This window comes from Hippopotamus amphibius, chromosome 1, assembly GCF_030028045.1.
Source record: "Hippopotamus amphibius kiboko isolate mHipAmp2 chromosome 1, mHipAmp2.hap2, whole genome shotgun sequence".
Lineage (NCBI taxonomy): Eukaryota > Metazoa > Chordata > Mammalia > Artiodactyla > Hippopotamidae > Hippopotamus > Hippopotamus amphibius.
In genome coordinates this window covers 83,225,390-83,251,449 of record NC_080186.1, presented here as the reverse complement: position 1 = coordinate 83,251,449, position 26,060 = coordinate 83,225,390, and the positions used below count along the sequence as shown (strand labels likewise).

The following is a 26,060-nucleotide window of genomic DNA, read 5'->3' as shown; positions in this document are numbered from 1 at the left end:
TCCCCATATTTGGTATTGGCACAACTGGAGACTGAGATCTTGTTCACTTTGGGGCACCACGAAAGTCCCCAGCATTCATGTCCTATGTGGAGAACTGGCTGGAAGAAGCGAGGATCTCTAGCTTAGGAGAGGGAAGATGTGGAGGGAGGGTCAGGACGTCTGTGGTCAAGAATCTGAAGGGCAGTCAAGTGGAAGTAGGGTCAGGCACACAGGTGTGCAGAATTAAGCCCAGTGGGTGACAACCACAGGGAAAGAGACATGCTAGCACAGCATAAAGAACCTTCAACTTGAGGCATGGTCAAGTAGGGGCTGAAGCATCACTTCTGTGACTATTTTAGGGACTTCCCTGTAACCCAGGAAGGGGATGTGTTATCTTTAGTTCATAGATAGGAAAAATGAGGTTTTCACAACACTACATACAACTCCTTGGAAAAAGATGCCCCCAGAAATGTAACTGGCTCCATTTGAGACATTAACAAGTCTGTCTTTATGGATTTAATGCTCTTAATAATGTAGACATTTCATCAGGTTTCAATACTATTTCCATATATTTTTATAACAAACGACCCCTATAAAACATTCATTTTCTGAAGTTAGTAGCATTTTCATTTTAGATATGAGAAAGCAGGATTCAGAATGGTAGCAAGAATTGACCATAGCTAAGAGTCAGACTAAGATTTGAATCCTGGTTCTACTTGTGGGATCCTGGATGAGTTATTACACCTGAGTTTCCTCATCTGGGAAACAGGGATACTTCACAGGATTGAGGATTAAATGAGAGGATGAGGCACAGCAACTACCACAGAGTAAGCACGCAAGAAACAGCAGTTCTCCTTCAAGGTCTTGTTGTATGGCTTAATTTTTGGACCCCAAGTTCCTTTATTATTTTAGTAAAGACATCTCACCTTTCCTAGAAAAATTATGAAGTCTCCAAAGCAGTTAACAGATGTAAAATGACTTGAATTCTTGTATAAGAGTTCGAGTGCATCTTTTGCTGATGTGCAAAAATCTGTCCCATTAATGGCAGTTGTAGTGTATGCATTCTGAAACAGAAGACAATAGTTAAAATGGTGGGACTTCCCTGGTGGCACAGTGGTTAAGAATCCGCCTGCCAATGCAGGGGACACAGGTTCAATCCCTGGTCCAGGAAGATCCCACATGCTGCGGAGCAACTAAGCCCGTGAGCCACAACTACTGAGCCTGTGCTCTAGAGCCTGTGAGCAACAAACACTGAAGCCTGTGTGCCCTAGAGCCCTGTGCCACAACTACTGAAGCCTGTGCACGCCATAAGAGAAGCCACCGCAATGGGAAGCCCGCACACTTCAACGAAGAGAAACCCTGCCTTACTGTTGTAAAGACAATATAATGCCAGTGCAGAATATTTGCAAAATAGAGTAAAATAGTTACTATTAACCCACTATCTCTAACAGGTCATTTCATTTTCAAAGTCCCTTCCAGTTTCTGGAATATAGGCACATATATTTTCATAGAATTGTAATAAATGGAAAAGATAAATGAGTATTTCTAGTCAATACAGTGGACTGAGCATCCTCACTACAAACATATGGAAATGATGGGTGAAGCATAACTATCTTAATGCACAGCAGAGTTTGAGGGCAGGAAAAGAAGTTCCAGTGCTAGAAACAATGCAGACCCTAGCTAATGGTGATCACTGAACCCAAAGACTCAATGCGCAGGGAGTCAGTAAAGGTCCTAGGAATGAGGGGCTGGGGATTTACCCCCTTAGGGATAAGAAACAATGCTCAGGCCCATGCCAGGAGACTGGAGCTGTCTGCATAAATACAGAATGTATACTCAAACTCAATCAGCCATTCCAGGAAAGTGGTAAAGAAATGCAACATCTGCCTGGGACCACTGAAATTACTAGGCTCTGGGCAGAGACAGAGCAAAACCACATTCCCTCAGGCCAGGGAATGGTGGTGGCCCACAGACAACAATCTTTGAAGAAGATGAAGAAGCGTTCACAGCAAAAGTGTACAGGCAACTCCAGGAAATGAACAGCAGGTCAAACAAAAGAATCTGCACCTGGAGAACAATCTGAAATAAAGTATTCAAGGAAGTATGTTTAAGATGTTAAGAAGATAATAGAAGGAAGGGCATGGTAGAAAAATGAAAAGGCAGAGTAGAAAACAAACGGAATAGAAATTCTAGAAATGAAAAGATATACAATTTGGTGCAGTGTTGTTATAATACATCTTATTTTCCTTTATATAAAAAATAAGTATTTTCATGTTGCTCCATGGCTTTTATAATTCTAATTTTTAATAAATGCATAATTTATCGGGGTGTGTGCACACACACACGAGCATGTATAGCTAGGGCATATTTAGACTATTTCAAATATTTTGCTATTATAAATAACTATGCAATGAACATCTTAACTTCCTGATTTTGGATAATGTCTTAAGGATAAATTTTCAGAAATGTGATTACTAAGTCAAAGTGGACAAGTGGGTGCATATATTCATATGAGAAGATTTCTTGGGCCAGTTTTCCAAAATACCTTCTCCTTATAACTATATGATAACTTCAAAACCATCTATTTCTTACATTTCCCTTGAAATCTTTAAAATGCTACTTGCACTGCAGTTTATAACAATTTATAACTTCCCTGGGAAAATATACTGGAATGCTACCTGCCTGGGTTTCGCCTTTCCTTTTGGCTTCAAGGATGAAAGTTTCCTTTTTATCTCATGATATAAAACTAATCCTTTCACACATGCATTCAAAAAAACTGTAAAGAAACTAATTTGATGTCTATTGCAGTAATTCAGCCCCCAGTGATACAAGTCTTAGAGTGAGTTACAGAGAAGGAGAGTAAGGCTATAGAATTAACAGACCCTCTCTTGGTAACTCTGTCTTCCCCAGGGCCAACTAGAGAGGAATATTTGGTTCTCAGAGATGAAAGGCTAGGTATTCACCTCCCCACACAGGGCACCCTGCTTGCCTCAGAGGGGATGTTCTCAGTCAGATGTTAGATGAGGTCCCTGCAGGAATGCCTTAAGGGTACTCCACAAGAACTTTTGGTTTCATGACATGCAGAATGCATGTGGAATTGCTTTTAAAATCCCAAACTGGCTGTTCATAGACTTAAGTCCACCAGTTTGGGGACTTAAGTCTTGAGTAGGGATGTGGAAACTCATTGCTAATTATTTGATTAAGCATCTCTTATCATCTAAGGTTCTCAGAGCCCTGACCACCAGCTCATCATCATAAAGATGCCTGTGCAGAGTGGGTAGGTAGAGAATGACATAATCATTCTTTTATAGACTGGAAACCAAGGTCAAGGGCATTGCCCCAGGTGCTCTGGAAAATCAGGGAGTTGTTTTTGTTTTGTTTTCATTCTAACTTTCTGGACATGACACTATCAATTTTAATTAAAACAAAAGGCTATTTGAAAGCATGGTGGTTAAGGTGAGCACAGGCCCTGTAGCCAGACAGTCTCTGGGTTCAAATCCTAGTTCTTACCACCGACTGGCTGTTGGTCTTGGGCAAGTGATTTAATCCCTCTCAGACTTCAATGTCCTAATCTGTAAAGTGAGTTATAGCACCTACTGCAAAGGGATGTTGGGAGGATTACAGAACATATTCCCTACAAAGCATTTAGCAAAGTGGAGACACACGGAAAGCATGTAATAAAGGGTGGTCATTTTCCTCCAGACCTCACCGATGATGAGCTCATTTACAACTGGGAAACACAGAGGCCATTCTTTAAGCGCTGAGGAGGTGCGGAAAGGACCGGCGGTTTCTTCATCCGTAGGCTTTAATCCCTCACACTCTCAGCGACCCAGGAAGGGCAGGACCTGCTTCCCAGACCACGTCCCGGGCTCCCATGTGGTCTTTCTCAGTGGCAGCACTACAGCCACTCAGCCTCTTCCTTTGAGTTCGGGTTCTGTCCCCAGCCCTCACCCCTCCGCTTCTCCCCTCTAAACTGAGGTTCCTGGTGTTCTTCCTGATTCAGGCTGGGAGTTCCATTTCTTCTACGGGACTTCCTTTTCCTACAGATCATGACCTCATAGGCAGTTGAGCACTACTGCTCATAAGCAATAAAAATAGATTTCTCTCCTTGGCTAAAATGATTAAAGGTTAAAGTGATGCTTTCTCACGCATGTGTTGATGCCACAGATCCTGGGGGCCCATAACCATTTATCTTTTCTTTAATGTATCATGCCCAGTGAAAGAGGGCATTAAAACCACTCTGACAGGGAAATTATATATATGCCTTCCTGCAGCTACTACACCACTAGTATTTTACCACAGGCTCAACCCTGAGTGCCACAGGGAGACCTAGAATTAATGTCTGAATGAAGAACTGGAGGAGGGAAGAATTACTCGGGACACAGGATATGGACTGAAAATTTCTGCAGTTTCAGCATCAGCTAATTTATACTCTTCTGAGGAGAGGTACTGCCTTGCCAGGCAGCTGGAGGATGGACTGCAGGAAACCTTCAGTGTTGCAAGTCCCGGCTCAGAGCATTCGCATTTGCCTGGGATGACAGGACGCGAAGGCGGTCTGCAGACCCTAACAATATGCAGAAAGGATGGATAGGACAAGGAACAGGGAACACGTTTGGTTGGTTGTGAAGTTTAATCAGGAGATCCTGAAGCAAGAATAAAGGAGGCGGCGGCCCCAGGTTCTTACTCCCAGACAGAATTCAGTGTGCATGTTTCTTCAGCATCACCAAACAAGTGGGCACGTCTGTGTCCGAGACTGAACCCGTGAAAACACAAAACCCATACAAGGAAGGATTCCCTGCTTGACAGTGGAAGCATCTCAACACTAGGTCCCATGCGCGTTCCTTTGCCTGGGACTGAGGACTCCCTGCAGGTACAGGTGGATTCGCTTTCAGACTCTCAGGGACTGTCCACTAGGGTCTGGCACAAACTGCAGGGGAGGGTGAGTCGGGGTCTTGTGTGGCTGGGAGGAGTCGTGAACAGGGAACGACAACTCAAGCTCAGGTGAGAGAGCAATGTGGAGTGGAAGCCCAGCCAGGGGTGAGGGGGAGGAGGGAGCATGGGGGAAGGGAGGGGGTAGAAGTTGTCACAGAAATGGCATTAGGCTGGTCCCCTGCAGGGAATGGGGGTGGATGGGGCCGAGGCAGCAGCAGAAGGCAGTGACCTGAGAGTCAGGAGTCAAGCAGAGAATTGTCGTGGGACTCCTCCAGACTCAGACCTCAGTGGAGCTGAAACCCCATGCTGCGGAGCAAGCGGAGTGACAGGAAGGTTCAGCCTGTGCTTCTGGAAGCTCCCCCAGGCTGCCCTGTGAAGGTTCAGGGCAGATCTCTCATCACCAACCTCCACTGAGCGACAAAGCCCTGCACCTCCCAAAGCTCATTCTCACCAAAGCCTTTGGGGAGCCCCTAGGCACCTCCCCTGTGCCTCCTGAGCTCTGCCTGAGTTGCACATAAATGCCCTGTGAGCAAACATTGAGCACATTGGTGTCATTAGCAGTCAGAAGCCAGGGGCCAGGCCCAAAGAAAATGAGCTCTTCTGTGGGGAGAAAATAAGAGTACTATTTACTATTTACTAGTTATAGTAAACAGTACTAGTTACTATTGTAACTCTTCCCAGGTACTCGGCTCCCCTCTGTTCCACTTCAAGAGATGCCTTAGTGATATGTCCTAAATGGCTTGCCACAGACCTAGCAGTAGCTTCCTAATTTGTCCCTGTGGCCTTTTTTTCTCTTTTGCTATCAGTAGGCAGATGTACAACTTGTGTGTGTAAATAAATAATAACTAATAATGGCAAGAATCACCACGGAGTGTATACTATGCGCCAGGCCCTATCTTATATTCCCCTTCTTAACAACCACAACTGGACAACGAGGTAGCTGCGGAGACTCGCGTGCAGAGAGATTGGGTTGCACACTCCCCAACACACGCGTGCGACTGATGTGGCATCACTTACAAGAAATGGACCTCTGACTCATTCAAGCCCATCAGGAAAACATTTACTTTGAGCTGCACTTTGTGCTTTTCCTTCCAAAACGTTCAAAATAATAAAGTGGTCCTCTCAGGAGATGTGTCATTAAAAAGAGCCAAGGATGTGGCAGGATGGTTTAGTAGAAAGAGGCTGGGTGCCAATCACATTGCCTCCGAAGACTGGCTGAATGGCCTCCACTAAGTAACGTCACTTTGCACTTACACGAGCCCTCAGGTTCTAGCTAAAGATGCTTCACATTTGTGCAGTACTTCAAAGTGGACCAGGCACCCTTCTGCTATTGTCTTACTTGATCTGCTTCTCACCACGACAGTGAAATAATCACCATAGGTATATTATTCCCGCTTTACAGAAAATCATAATTTTTGAAGAGAAATGAAAGAGAGTTAAGTGTACTTTTAGGTAACAGGAAAGTTGGATTACCTCTTTACTTTGAGAGTTGTCCAAGAATGTTAATTGCAGCTTTTGCACAGAAAGAACATTTTTCCTCCTTAACTCAAGCCGGAAGCCAGCCCAGTCCACCCCACGTCCTTCATCAGTGAACGGCAGCCACTCGTCCTCCCACAAAACTGAAGCAGGCCCTTCTTTTGATGGCAGAACTGTGAACCCGAGCTTCTGTTGACTCTTCAAAAAGGTAAACAGCTTCCCTCCGTACAGGAGGCAGGCATTTGCCAAAAGCCATGCTGTGAATAGCCAGCCTTATTTCTGGAATGCCTTCCTAACAAAATTCTGATAGTTATTAACTCAAAATAAAACAAGAACTAGGAAAACAAGCCTGAGAAACTGGGTGATGAATAAATAACACTGGTATTCATACTTTCCATGGAACTGAAAGAAATACAGTGAAACCTGAGCCCAGAGCCATCCCTGTACATCCAAGGGTCTTTTCTGGTAAGATCTGCGGGAACCATCACAAGCTAGTTTCATCTCAGCTTAGTTTTTATCACAAACACATGCTGAGGGAGGTGGGGCACAGCCTCCGGACCTGGCATTCACTGCTCGGATCAGTTCAAGAGTTCACCACTCACCAGTTGCAAAAGTCCAGTGAGACGGTGAGCGGGGGAACCTGCCAGGTCCCTCGCGGTTGGGAGCAGGTGAGAGGCTGGGTGAGGAAGGAACTCGCCCTGGCTGAGGTCTGATGTTGCCTGAAAGCCAGGCGCTCAGCAGTGCTGTCCTGTTTGCTCTTTTAAAATGTATTTCCTTTTTGCTTATTTTTTATTATTTGAGAATAATGGCTTTATCATTTTCATGCTCCATCATTCAAGAAAATCAAGCAACACAGAGAGACAAAGAAGAAAGCAAGACAATCACTCTGATCCCATCCCTCTGAAATAACCACTGCTCACATCACGTGGACCTCACCTGAATGTTTCCCTGCAAAGATGCCCAGAAGGGAAACACACCAGAAGGAGGAAGGATGGGCAGGCAAACATCAGTTATAAAAATGAAAACAGAAAGCACAGTTGAAGTAAAAGCACGAATGTGAATTTGACTTTAACAAAAGAAAATGAAACGAAACTGAAACTGAAGGAATAGTTGAATGTCAGACAAATATATCTTCACACACAGGACTTAGGTTTCTAAAAAAAAATTTTTTTTCTAAAATTATTATGAAAAATGTTAAGAGGTTAGAGTGCCTATTTTTTAACACCGTGGCTTAAGTTTCGGCAGCACGGATGGTGAAAGCTGAGTCCCCTCATGCTTCCTCCCGCCTCCCGAGTTTGGTGTGTTTTGTCATTATCCTGACTTTGCCAGGATTTTGAGCAATCACAGCCTGTTCTGTGGTGGCGGTCTTAATGACGTAGTGGAGTACACCCAGCACAGCCATGGAGCCGGCTGCCCCGACCGGGGTGCTGCAGCATCCGGGTGGAGGGTGTCCCTCAGCCGAGACGTCCTCTCTGTGAGGCCCACGTGCGTTGAATGGATAAAGGAAGATGCTTTTCACAGGCCAAGAATGACCTCAAAATAATATTTCTTTACACAAAGCCAAATTCAACTCACTGGTACATTCCTTCCTTCCACAGAATGTTAGGATGAAAAGGCTACCCGAGACGTCACCCAAGAAAACGCTCTCATTTGGCTGATGAGGGAACGGAAGTCTCCACAGGCAAGGGACCCGGCAGAGGTGACGAAGGTGGACATGAATCAGATATTCACAGCCACGCCCCCTCCTCCCCCAAATCCAGAAAAAGCCAAGTCAGGCCACGGTACCTGGCTGAACTTGGCCGTCACTGATGTGCTAGCAGAGCTCTGCCCTCCCAGTGAAAACCCACCAGGACAAAGATGTGATGCTTAGCGATGAGCAGTCCTGGATACAGGACTGCAAGGGAAGTGCTGCCTCCCTCCCACAGGCCCGCAGAAGGCTCTCCCCGCATTAACCTCACCTGACCTGGGCATAATCAGCGGAGGAAATGAGCCAGGTGAAGGGCGGCCTGGGCTTCCATAAGGCAAAATTAAAGTTGTGGACCCGTAAAATGGGAAACACTGGGGGTGGGAAATGCTCGTACTGTTTTTTTACTTTAGGCTTCATTAGAAAGAAGAATAAATGGATGGGCTGTCCCCAGTGAGTGAAGACCACTGGTTTCCTCCTTACCCTTACCCTTGACAAGGAACTGCAGGCGGACAATGAAGCCATTAAGGCTCCATTGTCACGCGGATCCCCACACCACAGGCCAGCATCCTAGATAAGCTCTTCAGCCTCGGGCCTCAGCTTCCTCACTTGTACAGTGGGGATAACACCTGCCTAACACACAGCATCCTTGAGAGGACAAACCTAGACCACATATGTAAAATGCGTACCAGGGCACCTGGCAGACCATAAAAACTCAATAAACAGCTATGTTATTTACAGATGTGGGAAGGTTGGTTCTTTAGTTAAGAGAAAGTCCAGCATCTCTGATCTGAAGCTCAGCCTGAGGGAACAGCAAGAGGGAGATGAAAAGTAGAAATGGGAATGTTGACGTGTTTTCACATATTGCATGTTTGGGAGAATAACTCTTAAGTCAGGTGTGTGTCCCTCCCTGCACACGCTGCTGATGGGTGCAGGGCTGGTGAAGCAACAGCTGGCCTGTTAGGCTGCATGAGAAAGGCCTGCTGACTGACAGCCTGGTAGTCGACTGAAAGGTTGCAGGCTGCTAGGAGTAATTACTGCTCTGTGCATGGCTTGGCCCAGTGTGCAGTGAAAACTCTTTTATAAGAAAAATGCATTTGCTTAAAGACACTGGCTGTAATAACAGATCTCTTCTTTCTGAGGCTCCAGAGACTATTGGCCCTTCCATTCTGGCCTCCTCTAACCACTGGCACTTCTGCTTGGAAAGCAGTTTCTCTTGTAGTCAGTCCTAGGTATTGTTAGGGCAGCTCCAACAAGAAAGGGCAGCTCTTTTGAGCTTGTATTTCCTTTTTCTTTATTGTCTCCCTGCTACCCTTAGCAGGTGCTCCAGGCTGTGTGAAGGCAGCACAAACCAGGGCTGGAGCTGAGAAAGTAGGGGCTCGCCCTTCCACAGACGCGTATGGAGGGTGTGTCTCTGCTGAGCTCAGGGCTGGGCACAGGGGACTGAGCCAGGCCGACAGGCTTGTGTTCTTGGATCTCACGAAGTTTCTTTGTTGTTGCCTTGATGGAGGCAAGACTCAGGCATGGCCAACAGGCCCAGAGGGCCCTTCTCACCCCCACTGAGATGCATCCCGATGAAGTCATCTGGCCTCAGCTGTCTCACTCCTTGGATGAATGCAAGTCTAGCAAATGCTTCTCTCTGCCCCACCCCTGTGCCAGCTGAGGCCTTCTATAAAAGGCAAAAGGAGGGGAAGATGAAACCACTTGAAGAACTTCAAAGACTGGATCCACTTGCCAAAATTTTCAGGAACTTTCTAGCCCTGCCTAGATAAGAATGCTAACTGAGCCAAAATTCTCTTAGTCACTTCCTCTATTTTTCACAGACCTCATTTCTGAAATGTCTGTAGAGATGAGACTCGAAATGGAAGGAGGACTATCCAGCTCTCCCCAATGTGTGTGTGATGGTTCACTTCACTCTCCTGACTTCTGCTTCGCTTCCCTCCTGTCTTTCCTCGTTTCTGGCCTCTCTGCCCACCCCACTCCTGCAGGACAGGGCTGTGAGCTCATTCCCCCAGGTGAGAGGAGGGAGCTGGGGGCTGGGGAGAGAGAAGACACCCAGTCTCCAATTCTTATTGGCTTTTTTTTTTTTTTTTTACAATAAACTGCATATATTTAGAATGTACAATTTGGTATCCCAATCTCCCAATTCATTCCCCCCCCAACCCTCCCCGCTTTCCCCATTTGGTGTCCATATGTTTGTTCTCTACATCTGTGTCTCTATTTCTGCCTTGCAAACTGGTTGACTTATACCATTTTTCTATAGTCCACATATATGTGTTAATATACAATATTTGTTTTTCTCTATCTGACTCACTTCACTCTGTATGACAGTCTTTAGGTCCATCCATGTCTCTACAAATGTCCCAGTTTCATTGCTTTTTACAGCTGAGTAATATTCCATTGTATGTATGTACCACATCTTCTTTATCCATTCATCTGTTGATGGACATTTAGGTTGCTTCCATGACCTGGCTATTGTAAATAGTGCTGCAATGAACATGGGAGTACATGCGTCTTTTTGAACGATGGTGTTCTCTGGGTATATGCCCAGCAGTGGGATTGCTGGGTCATATGGTAGTTCTATTTTTAGTTTTGCAAGGAACCTCCATACTGTTCTCCATAGTGGCTGTATCAATTTACATTCCCACCAGCAGTGCAAGAGCGTTCCCTTTTCTCCACACCCTCTCCAGCATTTACTCTTTGTCGATTTTCTGAAGATGCCCATTCTAACCAGTGTGAGGTGATACCTCATTGTCGTTTTGATTTGCATTTCTCTAATAATTAGTGATGTTGAGCAGCTTTTCATGTGCCTCTTGGCCATCCGTATATCTTCTTTGGAGAAATGCCTATTTAGGTCTTCTGCCCATTTTTTGACTGGGTTGTTTGTTTTTTTGATATTGAGCTGGATAAACTGTTTATATATTTTGGAGATGAATCCTTTGTCTGTTGATTCACTTGCAAATATTTTCTTCCATTCTGAGGGTTGTCTTTTCATCTTGCTTATAGTTTCCTTTGCTGTGCAGAAGCTTTGCAGTTTCATTAGGTCCCACTTATTTATTTTTGTTTTTATTTCCATTATTCTAGGGGTGGATCAAAAAAGATCTTGCTGTTATTTACGTCACAGAGTGTTCTTCCTATGTTTTCCTCCAGGAGTTTTATAGTGTCTGGACTTACATTTAGGTCTTTTATCCATTTGGAGTTTATTTTTGTGTATGGTGTTAGGAAGTGTTCTAATTTCATTCTTTTACATGTAGCTGTCCAGTTTTCCCAGCACCACTTATTGAAGAGGCTGCCTTTTCTCCATTGCCTCCTTTGTCATAGATTAGTTGACTGTAGTTTATCTCTGGGCTTTCTATCCTGTTCCATTCATCTATATTTCTGTTTTTGTGCCAGTACCATACTGTCTTGATCAATGTAGCCTTGTAGTATAGCCTGAAGTCAGGAAGCCTGATTCCACCAACTCCGTCTTTCTTTCTCAAGATTGCTTTGGCTATTTGGGGTCTTTTGCGTTTCCATACAAATCGTAAAATTTCTTGTTCTGGTTATGTGAAAAACGCCATTGGCAGTTTGATAGGGATTGCATTGAATTTGTAAACTGCTTTCGGTAACATAGTCATTTTCACAATGTTGATTCTTTCAATCCAAGAACATGGTATGTCCCTCCATCTGTTTGTGTCTTCTTTGATTTCTTTCATTAGTGTTTTATAGTTTTCTGAGTACAGGTCTTTTACCTCCTTGGTTAGGTTTATTCCTAGGTATTTTATTCTTTTTGTTGCAATGGTGAATGGGATTGTTTCCTTAATTTCTCTTTCTGCTCTTTCATTGTTAGTGTATAGAAATGCAAGAAATTTCTGTGTTAATTTTGTATCCTGCAACTTTACCAAATTCATTGATTAGCTCGAGTAGTTTTCTGGTGGCATCTTTAGGATTTTCTATGTATAGTATCATGTCATATGTGAACAGTGACAGTTTTACTTCTTTTCCAATTTGGATTCCTTTTCTTTCTTTTTCTTCTCTGATTGCTGTGTCAAGGACTTCCAAAACTATGTTGAATAGGAGTGGTGAGAGTGGACATCCTTGTCTTGTTCCTGATCTTAGAGGGAATGCTTTCAGTTTTTCACCATTGAGAAGGATGTTTGCTGTGGGTTTGTCATATATGGCCTTTATTATGTTGAGGTAGGTTCCCTCTATGCCCACCTTCTGGAGAGTTTTTATCATAAATAGGTGTTGAATTTTGTCAAAAGCTTTTTCAGCATCTATTGAGATGATCACGTGGTTTTTATCCTTCAGTTTGTTAATATGGTGTATCACATTGATTGATTTGCATATATTGAAGAATCCTTGCATTCCAGGGATAAACCCCACTTGATCATGGTATATGATCCCTTTAATGTGTTGTTGAATTAAGTTGGCTAGTATTTTGTTGAGGATTTTTGCATCTAAATTCATCAATGATATTGGTCTGTAGTTTTCTTTTTTTGTAGTATCTTTGTCTGGTTTTGGTATCAGGGTGATGGTGGCTTCAGAAAATGAGTTTGGGAGTGTTCCTTCCTCTGCAATGTTTTGGAAGAGTTTGAGAAGGATGGGTGTTAGCTCTTCTCTAAATGTTTGATAAAATTCACCTGTGAAGCCATCTGGTCCTGGACTTTTCTTTGTTGGGAGATTTTTATTCACAGTTTCAATTTCATTACTTGTGATTGGTCTGTTCATATTTTCTATGTCTTCCTGATTCAGTCTTGGAAGGTTATACATTTCTAAGAATCTGTCCATTTCATCCAGGTTGTCCATTTTATTGTCATATAGTTGCTTGTAGTAATCTCTTATGGTGCTTTTTATTTCTGCGGTGTCTGTTGTAACTTCTGTTTCATTTCTAATTTTATTGATTTGAGTCCTCTCCCTCTTTTTCTTGATGAGTTTTGCTAGAGGTTTATCAATTTTATTTATCTTCTCAAAGAACCAGCTTTTAGTTTTATTGATTTTTGCTATTGTTTTCTTTGTCTCTATTTCATTTATTTCTGCTCTGATCTTTATGATTTCTCTCCATCTACTAACTTGGGGTTTTGTTTGCTCTTCTTTCTCTAGTTTCTTTAGGTGTAAGGTTAGATTATTTATTTGGGATTTTTCTTGTTTCTTGAGGTAGGATTGTATCTCTATAAACTTCCCTCTTAGAACTGCCTTTGCTTCATCCCATAGGTTTTGGATCATCGTGTTTTCATTGTCATTTGTCTCTAGGTACTTTTTGATTTCCTCTTTGATTTCTTCAGTGATCTCTTGGTTATTTAGTAGCGTATTGTTTAGCCTCCATGTGTTTGTGTTTTTTACAGTTTTTTTCCTATAATTGATTTCTAATCTCATAACGTTGTGGTCAGAAAAGATGCTTGATATGATTTCAGTTTTCTTGAATTTACCAAGGCTTGATTTATGACCCAAAATGTGATCGATCCTGGAGAATGTTCCATGTGCACTTGAGAAGAATGTGTAATCTGCTGTTTTTGGATGTAATGTCCTATAGACATCTATTAAATCCAGCTGATTTATTGTGTCATTTAAAGCTTGTGTTTCCTTATTAATTTTCTGTCTGGATGATCTGTCCATTGGTGTAAGTGGGGTGTTAAAGTCCCCCACTATGATTGTGTTACTGTCGATTTCCTCTTTCATAGTTGTTAGCATCTGCCTTATGTATGGAGATACTCCTATATTGGGTGCATATATATTTATAATTGTTATCTCCTCTTCTTGGATCAATCCCTTCATAGTTATGTAATGTCCTCTCTTGTCTCTTGTAACATTTTTTATTTTAAAGTCTATTTTATCTGATATGAGTATCGCTACTCCAGCTTTCTTTTGATTTCCATTTGCATGGAATATCTTTTTCCATCCCCTCACTTTCAGTCTGAATGTGTCCCTAGGTCTGAAGTGGGTCTCTTGGAGACAGCACATATATGGGTCTTGTTTTTGTATCCATTCAGCCAGTCTGTGTCTTTTGGTTGGTGCATTTAGTCCATCTACATTCAAGGTTGTTATTGATATGTATGTTCCTATTACCATTATCTTAATTGTTTCGTTTTTGTTTCTGTAGGTCCTTTTCTTATGTTTCCCACTTAGAGAAGTTCCTTTAGCATTTGTTGTAGGGCTGGTTTGGTGGTGCTGAAGGCTCTTAGCTGTGGCTTGTCTGTAAAGCTTTTATTTCTCCGTCAAATCTGAATGAGATCCTTGCTGGGGAGAGTATTCTTGGTTGTAGGTTCTTCCCTTTCATCACTTTAAATATATCATGCCACTCCCTTTTGGCTTGCAGAGTTTCTGCTGAGAAATCAGCTGTTAACCTTATGGGAGTTCCCTTGTATGCTAGTTGTCGTTTTTCCCTTATTGCTTTTAATAACTTTTCTCTGTTTTCAATTTTTGTCAATTTGACTACTATATGTCTTGGCATGTTTCTCCTTGGGTTTATCCTGCCTGGGACTCTCTGCACTTCCTGGACTTGGGTAGTTATTTCCTTTCCCATGTTAGGGAAGTTTTCAACTAGAATCTCTTCCAGTATTTTCTCAGGTCCTTTCTCTCTCTCTTCTCCTTCTGGGACCCCTATAATGCGAATGTTGGTGTGTTTAACATTGTCCCAGAGGTCTCTTAGGCTGTCTTCAGTTCTTTTCATTCTTTTTTCTTTTTTCTTTTCCGCATCAGTGATTATCACCATTGTGTCTTCCAGGTCACTTATTCACCCTTCTGCCTCAGTTAATCTGCTATGGGTTCCTTCTAGTGTATTTCTCATTTCAGTTACTGTGTTGCATATCTCTGTTTGTTTGTTCTTTAATTCTTCTAGGTCTTTGGTAAACTTTTCTTGCAACCTTTCGATCTTTGCATCCAGTCTTTTTTCAAAGTCCTGGATCACCTTCGCCATCATTATTCTGAATTCTTTTTCTGGAAGAGTGCCTATCTCCTCTTCATTTAGTTGTTTTTCTGGGGTTTTATCTTGTCCCTTCATCTGGTACAAAGTCTTTTGCCTTTTCATTTTCTCTGTCATTCTGTGGCTGTAATTTTCAGTTCCACAGGATGAAATAGTGCTGATACTGCTTGATTCTGCTGTCTGCCCTCTTGTGGAGGAAGCTGTCTAGGAGGCTCGTGGGTGCTTCCTGATGGGAGGGACTGATGGTGGGTTGGCCTGGGTGGGCGGAGCTCAGTAAAACTTTAATCTGCTTGTCTGCCAATGGGTGGGGCTGTGTTCCCACCCTGGTGGTCCTTTGGCCTGAGATGACCCAGCACTGGAGCTTACAGGCTCTTTGGTGGAGCTCATGGTGGACTCTGGAAGGGCTCACACCAATGAGCACTTCTCAGAACCCCTGCTGCCAGTGCCCCTGTCTCCTCAGTGAGCCACAGCTGCCCCCCACCTCTGCAGGCAACCCTCCAACACCAGCAGGTAGGTCTGGTTCAGTGTCCTATGGGGTCACTGCTCCTTCCCCCTGGGTCCTGGTGAGCACACTATTTTTTGTGTGCCCTCCAAGAGTGGAGTCTTTGTTTCCCCCAGTTCTGTGGAGGTCCTGCAATCAATCCTGCTGGCTTTCAAAGTCTGATTCTCTGGGGATTCCTCCCCCCGTTGCTGGACCCCCAGGTTAGGAAGCCTGACATGGGGCTCAGAACCCTCAGGACTTCTGTGGTATAACTGTTCTCCAGCTTGTGAGTCACCCACCCAGCATTTATGGGATTTGATTTTAATGCGATTGTGTGCCTCCTACCGTCTCATTGCAGCTTCTCCTTTGTCTCTGGATGTGGGGTGGTTTTTTTTGGTGAGTTCCAGTGTCTTTCTGCTGATGGTTGTTCAGCATTTAGTTGTAATTCTGGTGCTCTTGCAAGAGGAAGTGAGCGCACATCATCCTACTCCGCCATCTTGATTCTTCCCCTTACTGGCTTTTGATTTCCAAAATTTTAAGCTCTCCAGGCCCTTCCTACCAGTGGAGAAGATGAAGGAAGGTGGTTCCCAACATGACCTGAGTCTGGGAGCAGACGTGCGTGTGCAGGTCTTCCTCCACCCTCAGATTCGAAAATGAGACTCCCCTGCACTGGAAAAGAAGAGGGAAGACATCTGTGGGTCCTGACCAGGCGTCCAGGTCTGCTTTTTTTTTTTTTTTTTCCAGCAGACCATGTAGTAGTGGCAAGACTCTAAAGGGAAGTGCCCACTCCTAGGGTCTGGGTTTGCCAGGAATGAGGGGGTCCCAGAGACATGGGGCATTCAGTGCTAAAACCAAAACAGTCCCAGACAAAGTAGGAGGGTTGGTTACCCTACCACTAGCACATCTAGGCAGACAGGGCCATAGATGGCCTTCCAAAAGACTTCTGCTTCCCAAGGAACCATGAAGGAACCATGAAGGTAGGAAGATGGACATCTCAAGGGCAACTTGTGTATACTAATGCCTGGTGCTACCTGACACCTCATATAACCCCATGTGGGGATACCCCAAGAATAATGTATTAAACCTTCTGCCAGTCCAGTGGAATGGAAGCTCACAGCTAGAAATTAGGTTGAGAGACGTGATACAGTATTTCTTGCACATCTGAGATTGTGGATGAGGTTTACACCCATGTGGAAGTAGGTCAAAGCTGAGACTCAGGCAGTGGCAGCCCAGAGCACTGTCAGACTCTAGCATATAGCACAACATGGAATCAGTAGCTGCTGCATCAAAGTGGCTTCTACTCCCTTGACCACTGTGAGTCACATCACCAAACCTTTTCACAGATGCATTCCCTGGCCAACAGTCACTGCCTTCTCCCAATGAGTCTAATGCCTAAGACAAAGACAGTTGGGGAGCGACAGCTGAGGACTATATTCACAGTCTTGCTTAGAAGGGGATGGAAGGGAGGAGGGGAGGGGGTTGGCTTCAGAGGTGGGCACTCTGAGCCTTGGACAATGACTCTGTTCCAGAAGCAGATGCAGATAAAGAGAAATGACATGAAGAAACCTGCTCTCCATCAGGAGGAAGATTAGATTTGGGGTACAAGCTATTTAATGGTTTAATTTCATTTCCCACACTAAATGAATTCAAGAAATGTTGAAACTAATCTATAATCTTTCCATTTCTTAAGCACTTAGGGTAATGTTGAGAACTTGGAATGTGAAAGTTCTGTCTTCCATTTGAACCAGCCCCCTGCCCAGCCCCCACCCTGGCCGCCATCAGAGATGATGGCCCAGTCTCAGTGGTAAGTGTGGCACCCAAAGAAGACACGAGGCTGCAGATGAGAAAAACACAGGAGGAGTCAGTGAGCAGCTGCCTCAGCCCCATGTTGAATACTGTTGCTCAGAGTACAGTGTTTTCACGGGTAACCTGCTTCCTTATTTATGGGGAAATTGGATTTTGCTGATTCCAAAGATAGTTTTCATAGATCAAAGTTAAAAACACAGGCACTCTCCCCCAGCATATTTGCAGTGTACTGAGAGCATGTCATGATGGGAAGGGAAGGACAAAGAACATTAGAGTTTGCTTCATGTCCTGCACAGAGCTCAGACTTGTGAAAGGAGTCTTACAGATAAGCAAATGGTGATTGCTTGGATCAGATGATCTTTTGAACCAGTGTTGTTGCAGATACTCCCAGTCATCCTCCCTAGGCAGTGATACAACCACCCTTGACTGCTGAAAATGGGAGTGAAGAGGCAGCAAATGAATGCTAGGTGCAGAAAAAAGGGGCCAAATGATGTGCTATGTAGGGCATGTTTCCTTAACCTTGGGCTACAGTCATTTTCTGTCTCCTGGTCATGGGTTTGGATTTGAGTACTGGCTTTCCCTCACCATCATCCTTTGTGAGAGAAAACTTGGGCATTATTCTGGACTGCGAGGACCAGAAGGGCTGCTATTAGCAATTCAACTCCCTCTAGTCCTTAGTGCAGTGGTTCTGGCTGGGGGTGGTGGGGAAGGAGAGGTGTTTTTGGAGGAGGAGTTCCCTGAGGATGCTGATACATTCCTAACTGGGTAATAACCCCAGGAAGCCAGCACTGCTCTAACTGCACAAGACAGTATCACAGCTTGTACACTTAGTGGGCTGATAAATGATAATCACTCCCATTTATTCAGCACTTACCTCTACATGCTAGGTGCAAAACGAAGAGCTTTGCAAACATTATCTCCTTAGTAATTTATAGTAATCTTGGGAGACAGGCATTGTTATACCCAATTTGTCTGGCACATGGTAGACTTCCAATATTTGGTGAATGAATGAATAAACTAAAATAACTAAGCCTCTCCTTCCCCTCACAGAAGAAACTAACATTTATGGAGCACGTGCTAAGAGCCAGACACCATGCTATGTTTATGTGTATTAGTTTAATTAATCCTCTCAGCTGCCTATGAGGTAGGTGTTGAGAACTTTGCTTTATATATGGGGAAACCAAGTCTAAGTAAGAGAGGTAAAGTGACCTGTCCAATGTCACACAATAAGTTGAGGAGCTATGATCTAAACCTCAACCTGTCTGCCTTCTTCCCACTCCATCACACTGCTGGAAATGAACAGATGGTCCAGGTCCAGGGAGGAGGAAGGAGTGAGGAAGAAGGAGCTCTCATAAGAAGTGAACAAATATCTTCCAGAAGAAGGGGTGGGCTAAACTGTAAGGAGAATGGAGGATGCCTGGAGAAGGAAGCTGGGGGCTTGGTACCATTAATAAGAGGTGAGATCCCACCCTGCCCTGTAAGCATGGGCCTGACTTCCATGTTGCCCAAGGGAGGGGGGAGATCTGCTTGTAGTTCTGCTTATGAGGTGAGCAGGGGCAGCTCCCATTGACATTCCGTGTAATGTGACATACTTGTCTGCCCCCAGTGTCGCAGGGAAGCTCCAGAGGGTGCAGGGAGAGAAGATACAAGGTAGAGAAGAATCAGAGAATCAGAAATAGCTCTGCCCACTGTGTGAGCCTGTTTGAAGCACCCAAGCCCTCCGGACCCCAGATTCTGCTGTAATGAGGGGCGGGGGCTGTATGATCACTAAAGTTCTGGGGTCTGAGTTCCTCTCTGTGGAAGGGGTGCCCCACAGGACTGGTGAAGACCTGGGTTTAAATCCTGGTGCGGGAACCTTGTGTTTGTATTTCCATGGTCAGGGACCTCCTTCAGGTGATCTCTCATTCGTTTCCAGAGGAGGTGGCTAACTAGAGGGATTAAGTGAGTTTGGAGGGAGAAGCAGAGCACAGGTGGCTCAGCCCTTCGTCATTCTCTTTGGGACCCATCTGCCACTGAGAACATAACTTCTCAGCTGGTCAGCTTAGTTTACAGGGGAGACCCCAGGGCCAGGTCTACACTGTTGGCTGGGCCTGCGAGAGGGTAAGTGAGTCTCTCCATTTCAAGGATGAAACATTAATAAGCTGCTCCTACAATGCTTTTTCCAACACGGCCATTAGGTAATCAAGGTGATATTTTTAATCTCCATCTGCTGTCTCTGGGGTCTCTCAGTGGTTCAGAACTTTACAAGGAAGAGGGGATGACTTCTTATGACCCCCAAACCTTAACAGTCAGCTCTGTTACTTTCTTCCTGTCTTACCTGAAGCAGGTTGCTACTTAATGTCTCTGAACCCAAGTGTCATCATCTATTAAAAAAAGAAAAAGGGTGATAATTGTTCCTTTCTCCGATGATAATTTGTGAGGCAGAAGGGAGTAAATACAGGTAAAGCAGGTAGCACGGTGCTGGCCACACGGACGTGCCTGATAAGTGGTAGGTATTCCCGTCTTGAGGAGCTGCACACCTCGGAGGGAGCCTAACAGTTGCCTCCCAAGAGGGTTTTCTGATTAGCTGAGGGCCCCATGCATAACGCACCCTCCCTTCTCTATAGTAAGGCAACCATTCGTTCAACAAACATTAACTGCTTCTCCAAGGAGGTAGAAGAATTTCAAGTCAGGAAGGACAGACGGCAGCTGTGCCCTAGGCCTTTCCCCAGCAGGAGAGGCCGCTGGGGCCCACTTGGGGCAGAGGGCTTTCGGGCCACACCCTCTTGAGCCTTGCGACACGCCCACAGCAGGTGGGAGCCTGGCTCCAGAGAGGCTGCTCCCCAGGAAGCCACATAAAGCCCCGGCCCTAAGCCCAGCAGGTTCTGAGCCACACACCAGGAAACATGTGCACAGTCAATTTTCTCCCAGACAGTCTGGGGCCTCTGACAAATAGGTGTCTCAATTCCTTTCTATCTAAAGTCAGGACAGTAGCATCTGCCACAAAACAGCTGGGCTGTGAGGATTACCATCACCTATAAATGGGCCTTAATGTAAACTATCGTATTGACACACATGCGAGTTTCTTTCTACAACAGGCACGCGTGGAAGCATCTCTCCGGGGCTCTCAGCCTCAGCTGGCTGCCCCAGAATAGCTCCAAGCCAGTCCGCGGGGGTGGCGGGATTCGCAACCGCCACTGTCATGGAAGGAACAGCTGTCTGCCTGCTCTGCGATGAGGCAATGTCAACTACCCCAAGAACCGTGTCCCCTTAAGAACCTTTACATCATTTTCATAACCGAGTTAGAGAAATTGCACAATATTCGTTACTTTTCTTTTCGGAGCTGCACATGTTGCTCTGGGGAGAGGAGAGGAGAGGAGTCCCTGGAGGTCTGCCAGCTGGCTGAGGATGAACCAAAATCAGACACGGAGAAGTCACCCAGTGCCTTTGCTCTTGATGGACTGTGAGAAAGAGAAGCATTGAAATCGAGCTAACTGCAAGGGAAGAGGAGGGGGACAAGAAGGCTTTGGGATATTACAGGGTCAAGGCTGCCACAAAGGCTTAGAAGACAGAGACCAACTTTATGTGCCCTGAAAAACAAGCACCGGCAGGCAGCGTGGGTTGGGGGGTGGGGGTCAGCTGTGAAACAGGGAGGGGAGAGATGTGCATATTTTCTGAGAAGCAGCAAGTTTTTCTCTGCACTGGACTCAACAAGATTCTCTGGAGCCTTTCTGACCAGTATATTTCTTAGCCAGGAAGCCATGGGCATTTCCAACCAAATGCCAAGAGGCAATAATCTATGCATCTCTTGGAATCTCATATCTAGAATGATGCCAAAGTAAAGCGGGCTGGCAGCTTGACGTGCTCCCTTAAGGCAGATCTGAGTCAGTGACCAGGAGATACGGCAGAGATTCACCGGGCACCCAGCTGCCCTGTGTAATGGCCCACGGCAGAAATGGGAGGTGAGAGCAGCTGAACACTACTCTCCACTGTTGAGACTGACCGAGGTGACTGGCATTTTACCGGCATCCCGTCACCAGTTGAATGTCTGTATTGCTATCACTACAGCAGCAGTTTGGGAGAATTGCTGTAAGGGGATGCAGATAGAGGTCCACTCACAATCTCGGTCCACTTGACAAGATTCTGGACGCTTGAGATCTGGGCAACATAAAGCATCGCTGACCTTTGTGATCCCAGGGTAAGTCCTCACCATGGATAAGAACAACAACATAAAAAAAAAAAAAAGATCCTGCCATTCTGGAGACAATGGGAAGACACACAGTTCACGTGTTGCATCCTGCCCCATGTCCCGCACAAAGCATGTCACGGCTGTGATGCAGCAACACGGTACCCACGTGCCCCAGCTCTTGGCTGGCACCATGGCAAGGCTGAGCACGCCCCACGGGGACCTCGGGTCACTTAAACCGACCCTCTTCTTCTGCAGAAGTTCCGTAAGGTGGAGGGATTCACCCAAGTTCCACAAAGGAGGCAGAAGCCAACTGCTGCCACACCTGACAAGGGGATGCCTTTACCGAAGACCTCCTCCCAGGAGACAGAATGGAAACGGTTGTTTTCAAACTTGTTTGACCTCAGCCCACAGCTCCTACACCTGTTCCCACTTCTGGGGAAGAATGAAGAATTGAAAAGGAATATAACACTCAGCATGATAAAAATACAACACGTTAAACAAGAGCCAAATACTCACCAGAAGTAAAGTGGTCAACAAGACAAGCAGAACTGCAGCTGAACAGCACAGCCAATCCAAGACGACTCTGGCGGCACCCATGGCAAAGGTTCTTTCCCCCGTCTGCAGAACCCCAGCTCTGCCTGGGCTCATGCGCAAGCCTTGCAGGGTCACTAGGCATTGCCTTGGCAGTCAGACTTCTTAACAGAATTATGAATTTGAGTCCTCAGGAAACAAAGTAAAACACCAGTTTTGGTTCCTAAATGACAGCTTTAGGAACCAAAGCTTTAAGTAACACACTATGCACTTTATTGATTGGTAAAAAGCCTTTAGTTGTATGTGAAAATAAAAATCCATGAAAGTCTTTCATTTGTCTGTGAGAACTCAAGAAAGAACATTCTGGAACGTTCAACCAGCTTGGAACCATCAGGAAGAGTCCTGTGGCCCGCCAGTGGGTTTCAAACCTAGAGGAACACTGATCTAAAGCCACCATCAGCGCTGGGACAGATGTGTGCCCTCCATAGACAAGATGTGCACTCAGGATGACATTTCCACGAGCAACTGTGTGTGGACCACAAGAGAAGGGGCAGGCTATTCCTGCCAATGGGTTAGCCTGCAGAGCTCCATGGGGGGACTTCTCAGGCAGGCTCCTGGAAAGTGCTGGGAGGGAGGGGAGGCGACCGGATCTCCTCACCTGAAAATCTCTGGGAACGGCCAGGCCCATCAGCCTCCCAGAAGCTTTGACACTGACTTGCCTGAGGGGAGGAGGTAGGCTCAGACCACCCTGACTAGCCTCTTCTGCATGATCCAGGCTTCACCCCCGTCACCGTCCCCACACCTTTCCTGTCCTCTTCCACAAAAATCTGCCCGAAGCCAGCCTTGCTTAACAGCCAGGAACAGACTTGTCTGGACTCTGGCTTGGGCAGGCGCTCAGGAGATCCACCCCAGACAGTGGCTGTGACTCCCTCTTTGGCTGTTTCAAAATGCACAGTGGTTCAGGGCTTGGGTCCCAGAGGCGAGACAGATATTCAAATCCTACGTTTCCCACTAGATTCAAATCCTGGTTTTGCCACGAAAGAACTATGTGCCCTCTCTAAGCCTCGGTTTCCTCATCTGTAAATTGGAGATGACTATCTCAGGGGGCTGCAGTGAAAACTCACAACTGATCCAGTGCAAGGAAAGTGCCGAGCACACAGCTAGCCACACCGTGAGTGCCGAGAGGCCACGGCTACTGTTGTTGCATCGGCGGGTGACCTCCGGTGGTGCTCTAGCTGATGCCTGACAAAGCCAATCTCTTCTGCACAAGTGCTCCTAATCATCAAGTCAAAGTACCTCCCCAGACCAAGACTCCCCTTTTCTGAACTTGGTGGTCCTCTTTCCAGCACATATTGTCATATAAGCATCTCATGCACGTGCCTCACGATTTTCCCCATTTGCCACATGAGCTTGTCGGCTCCTTGAAGGCCTGGCTCACTTTATACGTACTCTGTGTCACCATCGTCTCCTCCCCCATTACACCGGGTTCAAATGGTTTGAATACAGCATAAACAAATAGATGTTGGATAAATAAATGTGTGAGGTGTGCACACATAATATTTTCAGCTATCCACACATTTGGTATTTATGATGTAGAGAGACAAGTAATGAAAAACGATGCGATGTGGGATTTCACCCCCCACCCCGCAAGTGAATTACGGCGCAGCCTTAGGCTGGGTGTCGACAAATGCGGAAACTGCCACCAGCTTCCCTCCCAGGACCAGTGAAGACAGATTAGGCTTTTAAGCAGCAATGCTGAAACACAGCCGGCTACTTGATGTTAAGTAAAGAAGAGCATCTGGGTTCTGATGGTAACAAATGGATCTCATTCTCTTCTAGCATTTCCCAGCTCCTTCTGCACAAAACTAGCAAAGTAAAAAATAAGCCTCAACTCTTTGAAATCTGATTTCCAGAGAAAATCTTTCCCTAGCAACTCATTCCAGTGCCAGGAAATTTTTCAAGAGGCTAATCTAAATTCCTTCTCTCACTTTAAGCTCACTTTCCTTTGTTCACCGCCAAATGAGATCGACAATAGCTCTGACCAACATTATACAACAATTATCTTTATTCCTACAAATCTTTATTTCACTCTGCTGTCCAGTAGCTGATTTAGACTAGAGGGGACCTTTCCCTCCCCATCAATATTCACATCACTTCTTTCTCTTTCTTCTCCATTCTTCCTTCTCTTCTTTCTCAGTCTCCTAAACCTTAGGCCTCCCAGTGGTGCCCGCATCAGCTGGCAGTACCTAGTCTTATAAGAGTCACCCCACGTTAAAGCTGCTCTGACAGCTGGTTTAGGCCCAGGCCTAGGGCACGGGCACCATGAACAGAATCCAAAAGATCTATCCCTCTTTGCAACGCTGATTCACTATGAGCTGGATCCTTGAGGCTAGCTGAGCCTTTTGTGATTCAGGGACAATCATTCCCACCGTAAATCTGTTATAAGGGTTCCTCCCCTTTATGATGGTAATTATAGTGTGATTAATACTAACACTACTTATGATCTTGGAAACACTTTGAACTCCCAAAAGAAAAGGTACTGGTATAATACAAGGTGCTGAAACTTCAGAATGCAGCAAATACATCCCTTAGGATAAGAGAGCAGAGAAAACAAACATGAACATGGTATGAGACAGTGGCTTTCAAACGTGTTCGAGCCCCAGAGCCCATCTTCAAATGAAACCTTCAGTGGAATCCCACTCCGAAATGAGATAAAAGCAGAGCTGCTCTGGTTGGAAGGCAGGGGTGGTGATGGTGTGGGCCCAGAGCCCACCCTCCCTCCTCCTCCTCACTCTCTTCTCTCCCCTCCTGAAGTGGTGGTCCCTGCAGCATCTACAAGGAGCTCCAGGCTTCCATGGGGCAGTGAAAGAGGGACACGGAAAGAACCTGAATTTACATAATACAACGAGGGCAGGGCAACTCAACCTTAGGGCCTTAAGGGACCATGTGGCTAACCTATTAGTATAGCAATGGTCCCACTGCTTTTGTCTTTCTAGTCTGTCTATATGTTTCTCAGCTTGATTTTGATGTATGTATATTTTATCACAGTACATTTTTGTAATGAGTCTCAAAATCTTTGTGGAATAAGTTGTTGTCTGGATATGTGCAGAGTTCCAGGGGAGAGAGTCTGGTGTATTACACTGTGACAAAATATTCACAGCGCTTGGCTTGACTTGCTACAGAACCCACCATCCTGAAAGCGCTATAGTATTTTACTGTGTTTTATACACACTGGCTTGAAGTGATCCAAATGAAAACTAAACACATTCTAAAATATAGTCTAAGATTCTCAAGAAGAGCCTTAAATATAGGGCTTTACTACAAGAAGACTACAATCTCCCCTGAACAATGAAAGGTATTCTTAATGTCACTTATAAGACATTAAACATAGATGGCCTAATTAGTCCCTGTACTTCTACTGGTACATTTATTAGGAAGAGGGGCAATAATAAGAAGTACTTTTCTAAGTGAGATTTCTGTGAACATTTAAATTATTAAACAGCCTGATGACATAAAAATAATGCTTTGTGTAAATCTGACTATGGGTTATTAAAATTCCCTAAATTATCTACAGAAAAATAAAACATATATTTAAATTTCCATCAATTTGAAAGACTCAGGAGAAAAAAAATCTGAAATTCAATCACAGCATGTAATTTTTCTGATATTTAAAGGAATATTTATAGCTTGAAAGTGAAAGGCTGGTAAAATATATAAAAATTAGAGAAGCACTTCTTTTCCTATTTCAGGAAAATTACAGTTCTTGAAGAAGACATTGAAAATTAGCTCTCAGTTGATATACACGCCTTGTGTTAGAATTTCTAAAGCCTCCTCTCCTTTTTATTTCTGAAAAGAGAGACACATTTCTTTGAGAATTGAAGAATGGCATTAATGACCTAAGGTTCAAAGGTAAAGGTCTGCAAACTACAGCCAAGGAAACAGATCCATGAGACAGCCTGCTTTCCTCTGGCCAGAGCTAAGAATAATTTTCACATTTTAAAAATGATTGGAAAAATTCAAAATAAGAATATTTCTCGACACACAAAAACTATAAAATTCAGATTTCAGTGCCCATGAGTAAAGTTTTACTGGAACACAGGCC

At 44.8% G+C, this 26,060-nt stretch overlaps 1 protein-coding gene across 1 annotated transcript in view; it reads right to left on the bottom strand.

Moving 5' to 3' along the window:
* The window catches only part of SLC44A3 (solute carrier family 44 member 3), an 84,659-nt gene that overhangs the window by 2,634 nt on the left and 55,965 nt on the right, over positions 1-26,060 (bottom strand). Inside the window, exon 12 of the mRNA XM_057718117.1 lies at positions 906-1,043. Within this exon, the coding sequence (XP_057574100.1) occupies positions 906-1,043 (138 nt within the window). The remainder of the gene's footprint in view (positions 1-905; positions 1,044-26,060) is intronic.